The sequence below is a fragment of the Tauraco erythrolophus genome, chromosome 28, assembly GCF_009769465.1.
Source record: "Tauraco erythrolophus isolate bTauEry1 chromosome 28, bTauEry1.pri, whole genome shotgun sequence".
Classification (NCBI taxonomy): Eukaryota; Metazoa; Chordata; class Aves; order Musophagiformes; family Musophagidae; genus Tauraco; species Tauraco erythrolophus.
The window spans coordinates 92,512-104,833 of record NC_141492.1 but is presented as its reverse complement, the minus strand read 5'-3'; the positions used below and the strand labels follow the sequence as shown (position 1 = coordinate 104,833).

General features: G+C 42.1%; 1 protein-coding gene across 1 annotated transcript in view; it reads right to left on the bottom strand.

Annotated features, from left to right (window-relative positions):
• The window catches only part of SPPL2B (signal peptide peptidase like 2B), a 40,033-nt gene that overhangs the window by 25,745 nt on the left and 1,966 nt on the right, over window positions 1-12,322 (bottom strand). The window contains 5 exon segments of the mRNA XM_086627486.1: window positions 270-409; window positions 775-865; window positions 1,570-1,612; window positions 1,615-1,747; window positions 4,058-4,177. Of these exon segments, the coding sequence (XP_086483612.1) occupies window positions 270-409; window positions 775-865; window positions 1,570-1,612; window positions 1,615-1,747; window positions 4,058-4,177 (527 nt within the window).

Genomic DNA, 12,322 nt, shown 5'->3' with positions numbered 1-12,322 from the left:
TGAGCTTTTCAAATGTTTGGCTTTTTGACAAGGCAGAATACTAGGACACTTATATGTGAATTATACTCTAATAATTTCATACCGTGACAAGCCAATACAAGGCTCAGGGCCTTTCAAATATCACATCAGCATTTTCCCATTCTGGTTATACACACAGTCTCCAAACCTCATTAGCAGAGCTCCCCGGGGATGTTTAGATAAACATCATATTTTTTTTTTTTTCTGTGAGAAATATAAGAACACTGACATACTACATTCCAGTTACTCACTTTTTCACATCTCTGCTTCCTGCCCAGTAGCCTCCAATCGCAACAGTCCCCACAGCCATGACAAATATAATCACCATGTTATAGTCCAGCACAGGCTCATTTGGTGCATACATTGCCCCTTTCACTGAGCTGCCGAAACTCTGCGGAGGTAAGTACAAGTTATGAAGAACTTCCAAAAAGCTGCCTTAGCAAAGGGTCAGTTATTCAGTTTTCACTGATCAACCTCAGAATCAAGCTTTATTGTAAATACTTAAGAGCAATCTGTTTTCTCTACTGTGATATTTATTTCCAGCACTAGGTTCCATTTTGATTTTGTTCTGAAGATTAAAAATAACCTCCCAAGAGATTTACGGGTTTTTTTTTTAAAAAAAAACAAAACATAATAATGCAATCTGCATGAGTATAGCTATCTATAGATTCAAAGCTCTTAAGACTTCAAATACTGTTGAGTAATGACTCATTTAAATGAGATAACATAAATCAGAGCATTTAGTATTGAGTTTACCTTGCCAATATCTAACATATCAGTATAGCTGAGCAGAGCCACAGGAATATCAATCTCTTCATATTGGCTCCTGTTACCCCCAGGAGGAACCTGAAAGACAGTTCAGACCAGGCAAGAATATACACATTTCTGCAAATACTTCTACTACTTCAAAAGGGTTAAAGTTGCAAGTTCTGTTTCTGTTAATTCAGAAAATATTCTACAAAGGAACAGCAAAACGACAGTAAAAACTCAAAGTCAAAATGTATGCCTGTTTCCAGTAAAACCAAGTCATTAAAGACTGTAACAGCAAAATGCAGCAACCAGACTTCAAGCAGTACCTTTTGCACATAAGGGTCATGGTTTTATGATGGAGGTGTGACTCTAGCATTGACTACAGTATTCAAAACTACTAATTTCACAAAATTTCCACTAGTGATGCTCCAGCTGAATCTAAAGCACTACCTTCACTGTGCTTTAGATCTCATTGAAGGTAGAAGTATGAGTGCAGAAACCAACCTCCTCCTCCAACTCCACTATTTCATGACGTAAGAATAATTCTGAGCCCTTGACCCCAATGTTACACGGGATCTATGCAGCACACTTCCTACTTAAATGAGCACCTCCTCTTGTTTCATTAATTCTTCCTTCAGATGTATTATTTCCACACATAGCTAAGCCATGTACGTACAGACATTAACACACACACATATTATTTATCTTAAAGAGAAGCATCAAATACCAGCAATGAGCAGTGAAAACAAGACATCTAACATCAGAGGAGTATCGGCAATATAGAAAGACAAAGACTTACCAGTCCTCTCTCTACTAACAATCAGCAGCCCACGAGCTCCATTATCTGAGCAAGCCTCACTTTCTCATAGAAGTGCAATTCCCTCGCATCACATGGGGATTGATTATTAATCCCCATCAGGTACATCAGAAGGAGAACCACCAAAACCGATGCTGTCTGATCCTGCAGTTGCAAGAGTGACTGAAAAGAAATAAACTAGTTAAATACATAAATATAAAATAAAATTATAAAAGAAGTCCAGAGCAGAAATGACAGAGTTTCTAAAGGGTAATTTAGAACTTTCAAGTAATGCAGTGATAGAGTATTCTCAGACGAACTTGAAAGCTGAAACAGTGCTGCCCTCTCTATTTTGTAGTGTCCTGTCTTGCTTCACCTTATTGTACAGAATTCTGCTGGTAATTTCAGTTATGATCTGCACTTGCATTTGTTTTCTTCAGCACTGTTGCTGTCCTGATGCACACATCCAGGATGTAGGAGGAGTATAGCCAAGTGTTATAATTGCTAGGGTGGCACAGCGTGGCAGGCAGCGATGATGTAGGGTATGAACAGAGAGAAACAAAGCTAGGGTAAAGTACAAAAGCACAGGCAACAAAAAACCAACCATTTTTAAATCAACCATATCCAGTTAGCTGAGATTTTGGATGCTAAGCACCTGGTTCTGGATTCTAAGCTGGTTCTCTCACTGCTTGTGATTCAGAGATGTTGCAGGCCTGCCCCAATTCCTTAGTTTTGGCCCTCCTCAGACCAAAGACATCTACTCTGCTATGTTTACACACCAACGGCACAAAGACACTCCAGGTTTTAGAAACAACACCAACACAAATTGTTCCTTGCAAAACCTTACCAACAACAAGCACCTTTGCCTAGTTCTATCTGTGTGTCATCTGACAAATGCAATTATCTACCAAATAATTGATTCCTGGTGTGAGCTGTGCTAACAGAAGGGGGATACAGCCCCACTCTTGCTAGGAGTTGAGCTGTTAGGTTTGAGAAGTGTCAGGGTAAAGTTTTAACCTGAAAAGCTGACACATGTAACACTTTGGATTAGAAATCCACAGGTACATGGTACAACACCAAATATCTGTGTAACTGACTCTACCACTTCAAGAGGGAAGGGTAGGGGTCAAGCTGTCAGTAGCTCCAAGCTTATTCAGAAAACTGCTTTCTCCAGCCTGGCTCCTACTTCAGAGACAGTAAAATGTCTCTACGCACACCTCCTGGTTGCCCAGGTTTCAGGAAAGCTTCTCAGCTATCACAACACAAATGCAGAGTGAGCTCAGGCTGGTGCCCTGCATCACCTCTGTACTGCTGGAGTACTGGAGGGAAGGAGAAGGAGGGAGAATCTGAAAGAAGGCAAAGGCAGAGTGAAAGCTGAGGAAGGAAACAGGGCCGGGAGGGATATAGCATAGACAAACCAAGTGCTCTGTGAAGGCAGATCATAACCTGCTGAGTGCTTCTGTCAGTGCAAGCTATTCTGGACTACACCAGCTTCTGCAGAGCTACTGAAACGTATCTCCAGGGAATTTTTGAGACTAGTTGAAACAAGATGTCTACAGTACAGTCCCCAGCACTCACAAATTCTAGAGTCTAGAATGCTGGAGACTGTGGAAAGTCTGTCTGGATCCAGCCTGGATCTAAGCCTCTCAGACCAGCTCCATGCACTTCTGTGTTCCTACTGCTGAAGCTGAAGGAAAGGGCTACAGCACCTACATGTGCTGGTTGCATCACACAGAGTCAGATCCAGTGCAAGAGTTTGTTAGCTGGGTCTACAGCAGACAAAGGGCCGCTGCAGCATCTGAGCTATCTGTGTATCTAGGGAGTAACCTGCAGTTGCAATAAACCCATCATGGGAAGGAAGACTTCATTATACATTGATAAGGAACATTATAATTCTGTGTAGATTAAGGAATATAATGAATAAAATGAACAGAGTATCAGTCAACTACTCCACATCTTCCCCAATCAGTAGGATCATCCGAAGTGTATTTGTCAATTCCATCATACAGTGACAGTAACTTTTTCTCACAGAACAGAGCTTGTGTCAGCTCATACGGCTTTAGACAGCAAAAGCTTGACAAAGTTTATGACTACTTATTCTTACACTTGACAGAACTATGAACCACTGAGAAAGCACTAAAGGTCTCAGTTGTGTATATTAGCAAGGCCACGTGGTCTCTTTTTGTATCATACGACATTACAAAAACTCTTTTCCACCACAAGTAAGTACCATTTTCATTTTACTGATCATGTTGTGCAAAATGAATATTTTTGTTTTGAATCAGAAATAGTCATTACCTCTGCATGCTGCTGGAAGAAAATATTGCTATCATAGCACTGCCCACAGTTGATCTTAGAGATAAAATATTTTCTAAGCAGAGCAACAAAGTAGCTGCTTTAAATTCTATGAATCCAAGTTAAAAATTCGAAGTTTCCCTGTAACAAAGGCATTTTTTAATACATTCTTCTATCATTGCTTAGCTAGGTACTTACAGCTTTACTCAGATCATGTGGCAAATGGGCCCACTGAGAGTTGAAAAGGATACAGTAGTCTTTTCCTTTGCTGCTCCCCTTCTCTGAAAGGACATGTACCATCCCATACTCGCAGTACACCTGAAAATGTAACAAAACTTCACTACGTGAATTTTAGGTCACATGAAATAGCAGAAGTGATGGGCGTAACTTGTTGTTGACTAGCCTGTTTTGCATTTAAAAAAACCCAAAAGATTCTACAAAGTTTCAGTGTCTGTACAGAGAGTACAGTGAATCGGTCATATTTCCATCATGCCTCAAAGACTTCAGATACATTAAGCAGATTCTTCCCTCCAAAGCAACCGGTCAAAGAATGAAATAGAACCTCACTGAGTGTTACTAGATGTGGCTGGTGCATGTAAGCATATAACAGAGCAACAGAAAGAGGCTGGACTACTGCAGAACAGATGAGAGAGCTACAATAAGAGGCCTGGCCCCAACCAATTCCCAAAGTACAGCCTGAAGTAATGATCAATTCCACATTCACACTGCTCCAATACTTAGCCTTGGACTCCTTTGCTGTAGGTCTGGCAAGACCCCATAGCATCATCAGGTGTCCTTTTAAGTCCTAGGTGGCACACGTAGATCTTCAGACTACATACTGCACGTACTTTTCACTGCTTCAATGACCAGCAGTCACCCCTGTCATAACTCCAATAATATTTGCTATGAGTCGTGAAGATTATGCACTGAGGAGTTGTAATTACAGACCCTGTACTGCGTCTGGCTAGGATGGAGTTAATTTTCTTCATCACAGCTGGTATGGTGCTGTGGTTTAGATTTTGACCAAAACAACATTGGCTTTTGGTTTCTTTCTTTCTTTCTTCTTCTCCTCCTTTGCTTATTAAACAATTTTTATCTCAACCACAATTTTTCTGGCTTTTACTCTTCTTTTCTTCTTCCCTGTCTCACAGGGGTGGGAGAGGAAGCAATGTGGGCAGCTGTATAATGCTTAGCTGCCTGCCAGCATTAACTCACCAGGTCACCGGCAGAACGTGACAGCTTCACTCCTGTTGTTTACAGCTAAAATCCCTTACACTCAAATAATGAATCATGAGCTTCGGGCCACCTTTAACTTGACATTCAGCCTCTGGAACAGAGCAGAGTTGCAGTGGAAGGACCATCTGAACTCTGCACCTAAGCAAAGCCCAGGCTGCAGCCCTGAGCTGAAGAACTAGGAACACTAAACCCAAGCTGTGTGAGCACCTCACACACAGCTCATCACAGACTGGGTTTCAAACACAACCTTGTCTGACCCACTCTTCACTCAAAGCTCTCTCAAAAACTATTACAAACTCCTCAAAAAGGCACAAAAACCATTCGAATGACTCCACACAAAGCCTGAGTCTTCCCCTAACCAAGGTATGCTTGTGGTGTAAGTTATATCCAGCTGATATGCAGCCTGGCTTCAGGCTGGAGCTACATCAGCCTTCGCAGCAGCGGCTCCACACTGGGAGCAGCCATGCTAGCAAGAGCAATCCTAGTCGGCTTAATCATGGAAATATCACAGCTCTCCTGAAGAACTCCAGGAAATTAAAGCAACAGAATCCAGATCCTGTAGGAATTTGGAGACAGAGAACAAGGACTGCAGACAAAAAAAAAAGATTAGTAAATGCAGCAAATACATCAGTTAAGGCATCTCCTCAAAAAGGGCGCGAAGGAGGATCCGGGGAACTACAGGCCTGTCAGTCTGACCTCGGTGACGGGGCAAAGTCATGGAACAGGTTATATTGAGTGCTATTAATGAGCACATACAGGTAACCGGGTGATCAGGCCCAGTCAACATGGGTTTATGAAAGGCAGGTCTTGCCAATCAAACCTGATCACCTTCTATGACAGGGTGACCCGCCTGGTTGACGAGGGAAGGGCTGTGGATGTAGTTTTTCCTGGACCTCAGTAAAGCCTTTGATACAGTTTCTCATAGTGTTCTGGTGGAGAAACTGGTAACTGCTGGCCTGGATAGGCACACCCTCCTTTGGGTTTAAAAACTGGCTGGATGGCCGGGCCCAAAGAGTGGTGGTAAATGGGGCTAAATCCGGCTGGAGGCCGGTCACCAGTGGGGTTCCCCAGTGCTCAGTGCTGGGTCCGGTTCTGTTTAACATCTTTATCAATGACCTGGATGAGGGGATTGAATGTACCCTCAGTAAGTTTGCGGACGACACCAAGCTGGGAGGCTGTGTCGATCTGCTCGAGGGTAGGGAGGCCCTTCAGAGGATTTGAACAGACTGGATCGTTGGGCTGAGGCCAATGGCATGAGCTTTATAAGGCCAAGTGCAGAGTCCTTCACTTGGGGTATAAAAACCCCAAGCATCGCTATAGGCTCGGGGAGGAGTGGCTGGAGAGCTGCCTGGCGGAGAAGGACCTGGGGGTGTTGGTTGACTACCGGCTTGATATGAGCCAGCAGTGTGCCCAGGTGGCCAAAAAGGCCAATGGGATACTGGCGTGTATCAAGAATAGTGTGACCAGCAGGAGCAGGGAAGTGATCCTGCCCCTGTACTCGGCACTGGTGAGGCCGCACCTGGAATATTGTGTCCAGTTTTGGGCCCCTCGCTTTCAGAGAGATATTGAGCTCCTGGAGCGGGTCCAAAGAAGGGCAACTAAACTGGTCAAGGGGCTGGAAAATAAAACTTATGAGGAGCAGCTGAGGGAGTTGGGGCTGTTTAGCCTGGAGAAGAGGAGGCTGAGGGGAGACCTGATTACGGCCTATAAATACTTGAGAAGGGATGGTGGGGAGGTGGGGGAAGGGCTCTTTACATTAGTGACGGGTGATAGAACAAGAGGAAATGGGCATAAGCTTAGTCAGGGGAGATTCAGGTTGGATGTTAGGAAGTATTTCTTCTCTGAAAGGGTTGTCATTGTCAGCCACTGGAATAGGCTGCCCAGGGAGGTGGTTGAGTCCCCATCCCTGTGGATGGGTTTAAGAATAGGGTGGATGAGCTACTTGAGAATATGGTTTAATGGGGATTAGGGACGGTTGGACTCGATGATCTCTAAGGTCTTTTCCAACCTAGAAATCTATGAATCTATGAATCTACTTGGACTGTTTATTCAGCTAAGCTCCTAACTAGCAAGAAATGTTCCTTTTAACACAAATATTTTCAGCTTCCCATCCTTGCAAAATAATACATAGCAAACATTGTAATTTCTTTGTTATTTTGGTTATGTCAGATTGTATCAGGCCATTTTCCAGCAAAATTGAAAGACCATGGGGCTAGCATAGGGTACCTGGTCATCACAAGCAGGTACCAGCAAACACTTCCTCATGACAGAGTTATTCACCCATTCTTATTCTTCATAATAAATTCTGTTCTTTGAAATGTTTCCTCCCTCCTTCCCTTCCCTGCAAATAGTGACACAATTTTGTGAGAACCAGATACGTTCTGCATCTTCCACCCAAAAAGCTAAACCAAAAACACAAGACCATACATAGAACCCGCAAAGTAAATATTTTTGTGGAGGTGATGCAGTTGTCTGCTTGTACACGAAGTCCTAGTAGGTATTTACCCAGGCAACCAGAAATCAGGAAGACAAAGCAACCGTGGATGTTCCACCCTACCACTAGTAGATCGCTTTATTCTCATATTTATTCTCATTCTTTAGTTAGTGGTCGCTTCATTCTCATATTAACGGAGCCAAAATAATTGCAAACCCTCCCCACCCTCAGAAATTGTTGAAGAAACCCAAAACTATACCATGAGGTCTACTGTAACTGTTCTTGCAGTCTAAGGGCTCTGATACAAACCCTCCCTGGCATTTCTAACTGGCAATGGGTACCTCACGCTGCTCACGCTCTGACAACAGGGTCTCTTCCTGCTGGAATGAGAAGGCATGAAGAATTAATTTTAACATCATTCAAGTCACCATTAAGTTCTACGGGACACTTCTGTGCTCTTTAGGGCAGCAACAATGGGCTTGCAGGCACGTCTGGGAGTAGTGCCGGCACCATCTCCACTAATTGTAAAAGAATAACTTTAAGAACTGTTTTCCTTCATGCAAAACACTGAACACCCAGCTCCTTGGTACCAAGACTGCTCATGTGCATTCTGCAACCTGTCTGGGCAGGTTTGAAATGCCACCACATTAAGAATTCAATAAGATTAAGATCTGGACCATTGCACAGTTCCTGTAGAAAGCTTTAAATTCTCAAGATTAAAAAAAAAAATAAGTGTTCAGACATGCAAGAAACACTCAGAAGCAGGACAAAACCTAACTTTTTTTTTTTTTTAATTCAATTATACAAATCCAGACCAGTCTTGCTGATCTTTAATTACTGCTTCAGAGTCTCACAGTCATCTTGCAGAGCAACTTCAATGTTTCAGTAGTGCTGTTTGGTAACAGAGTATAAAAAGGCAATGCTCAGAGCAAATGCAAATTCTAACTGTACTTTTATGAGCTATCACATAGTCAGGAAAAACTGACCACATATTCAATGTAGCATTCTCAAAACACTATTTTAGCCCAGTGATTTGGGAATCCAGTGCTTAGGAACACCAAACATTGTTAATGTAACTGGATTCTTCCTATTATCATTTCTGTGTTCCAAGAGCATTTGCTTCCTACTGTAAGGGGAAGTTTCTCCATTTTATTGGCATTTTCAACTGAGAACTCTCAATAATCCTTACTAGAACTTAGCACTTTGAGATTTGTTTTTAAAAAAATAATACCTGAAACACATACAATAACTGACCTGGCTCTCACCTTAACTAGTCACACGTTTTGTTTCTGGTGGAACGCTGTCTATTCCTGAGTAACCCCAGGACACAGGATGAGTAGAGAACATCAGTTCACCACTACAACCAGCAGCAGGTCCAGAAAAAAAACAAACCCCAACTCCAAAAAATCCCAAACCAACCAAACAAGAAAGCCCCTATCTAATCATCTTATCTTTCTGCTATCCCCATCCATGTCCTACTGTGCTCTACGCATGCACAGACCCAACTCCTCTCTTCCCTTTCTTCCTTGTCTTTCTCCTGTCCAGCACTCTTAACCAAAACTGAGGTCATTGACTGAAGACAGAATTAATTGCTCTATTGCTCAGATTTAGTCTTCCCCAAGCAAACCACTTTGTGCCTACCAGAACTGATGAAACCTTGTTCTGGAGAGAAACACAAGATAATATCCCTAACCATCGCTGCTACTGAATTAGAAGGCTGTGACAGACTACTCTGTCAACATCTAGTTGAACATTCATAAGCTAAACACACTAATGATTTGATAATTATACAGTTACACTTACAAATACATCTTACACATTTGTTTTCAGGTAGCAGTTGAGAAAAAGATGCTAAAGATGACTCGAGGCAGTAGCAAAGTTGTGTCTTAACATGCTCATTCAAAAATCCACTAAAGAATCAATCGTTCTCATTTCTCTCTCTTTATTTCAAACTCCACTGCACAGAAGTTACTCTGCACCCATAGGAGATGCTCAGGCTAAAAAGATGCTTTTTGGAACACTTCAAAGAATCACCCTTTAAATATAAAAAATCTCCACACTGCCTGGAGGATAAACTATGCTATTCTACTGCAAGATGTCAGTAAAGCAGTAAAGAAACATCATCCTAAAACTATACAGGAGGTAAAGATTTTTATATTTAGCTCTTTATATGTAATGGTCTTCAACAACTCATGCAGCAACTTTTTCCTTTTCTAACATTAGTGTTGATTAAGTGCTCTAAAATCTATTATATTTGTCCTGAAGGGTGCTGGGCATGGCAGGTTACACTTTATTTCAGTGCAGATCAAAGCCACTTGAGCAAAAAGGCAAGCTTACAAGACACAGCTACTTGTGAGGAAGAGAGACGCTATTGTGCATACGTGGTGTTTAGCAAAAAACTCCCAATTATTTGTCATGGTGAACTTTTTAACTCATATCTCAGCTATTCAACCATAGCACCTAAAACCCTTTCACAAAAGGAAGAAGTATTGAAAAATGGTCCATTATATTATCTTAGATTTTACTTTCAAGAGTAACAAGCCAGAGACCCAAATACAGACCAGAAAAAAGTGTTTCCTGCTTATGTTACAGGATCTGACTGGGCTTAAAAAAAAAACATCAAGTAGCTCAGTTCTGAATATAATGTGTACAACTGCCTCCCAAATCCTCAGGCAGCACTGCAGGAACAAGCTACCTGTAACTGAAGAGCTTGATGTATCTGAGAAACAATCAATCTGTACAGTTAAAAGTTTTACAACTGAAGATATAAGCTACACATCCAAGAAACTAAGTGTAGGATGTGTTGCTACATTTCCATTTAGCTAACATTACGGAACTCAGTAGTAATCCCCAGAAGGGCGCACTGAAAACAGTAATTCACAATTATGCTTTCTGAGTGACTTAATGGATGTACTTTACAGAAATATTGAGGGAGAGAAAGGTTCCTCATGTGAAGTGCTCAAAACATTTTTGAAGCTATGTGTTATTGTGTGCCAAAAGCCAAGTAAAAATCAAGGATGAGAAGAATTAAAGGGAACATGGGCAGGGCTAAGAGCAGAAGAGGGTGTATGGAGTTTCAGACGTCCATGGAGAACAGAGCCCATGGAGAACATGGATTAACAGACATTATTACAAAGCAATTATCACTTAGCATCAAAGCATAGTTCTGAAGCCTGTTAACAGCACTACAAGTTTGTTCTCATCTTGCCACAGGCATCAGTGTTTCTTGTTTCAGTACTACAGAGCTTTGATGCTTCCAGTTTTGTTTTTATTTATGTCAACTGGGTATCAGACAACAAAAGCGAGTTCGAAGCAGTGCAGCTGATATGCTGGGATGGTGGCAACATTTATGACAGTTCTTAGTTCCCAGAGATCACTCCACAGCCTAGATTAACTCAGGAGAAAATGTGATCTCCCATGCAGATCTTACACAATGTTCCCACTGCCCCCAAGGGCTCTTTTCCAAGTGTTTAGATATCAAGTCCAGCCTTTTTCAAACACTGACAGAAAAACAACAGCTGTTGTGACAATAAGGTGTTTTCTGATACTTGCTTCTTGCAGTACACACAATTTACAACAAGCTCCAACAGGAATGGACTTCCTAGTCTCAAAGAGCAGAACTACCTTCTCCCAGTTAAGCAGGAAATCACCTGTTTTCCCTATATGAATAAGGAGAGGGTATTTGTGTTTAAACCTCGTTACCCATCAGGCATCCACATTCACCAACAGTGCCATACCACAATCAAGACCTCTGCAAAGCTGGGGATCTAGAATCAGAGCTTTATGAAGATTGTTGTGTAATTAACACCAAGCTAAGTGTTTTATATAAAGCTGCAAAACAAGAAGGTCTCATGCAAAGAAGTATAAGGTCCGAGGGCACAACTTCACAGGCAGCTGAGCCAGTCTAACAGTGGCATCAGAAGAGCACACCTTTGTGTTTGCTCTGAACCTCATCAGAGCCTTCCATGGTTTACTTTATACATTAAAAGCACAGAACGCCCACAGGTTTTGCTAAGTGAGTGGTTTTTGTCATGTGGTGAATTAATGCAGCTCAGAGACAAGCACTGTGGCTTGCGAGTTAAATGATGGAAGGTAGAGAGGAGGAATTCAGTTCACTCGTATTCCAAGAAACCGCAAGGCGAGTGACAGAGCCAAGCTAGTGGCTCATTCTTGTTTGTCCTGCCCTGCCTCTGTCCCTAACATCACTTGGATGCTCCATACACTTTTTCCATTTTCATTAGCTCTATCAGCTGATTTGGTCACCTGAATCTCAGACCTGTGTTCCTTGAAGGAGCAATGAACGAACTCTGCCCACGCTTACAGTGTGTATCACGCAAGACACAGCAGAGATCCCAAGAGCTGGCGTGCACTCTTTCCCATGAACTGCACCCATCAATGTGGAGACCATCAACAGCAGACGGCAAATTTGCACACAAAGAAACCACTCCTTCAACAAGCACTGGACAGTGCAGAGAGTTTCATATTCACAATGCAACGATTCCAGGAGACTAAATTGTCAACCACCACCTTAATCAAGAATTTCAGACAGTCTTTTCTACTCTTTGGACCTACATCACAGAGTGCTCCGATTTCAAATACAGAAACCATCACTTCAGTTCAATATTCTGCTGAAAACTGGTATAGTGACCACCAGCTAGATCCAACATACTCGTTGCAGATCATGTTGCTATCTTCTTCACTAGTCCAAGGCTCATGTGTATCTGTTATTGTTACAGGACAACTAAGAGGTAGCAATGCCATGAAGGAATGCGTAGAATGAGAGGAAAGTTAAA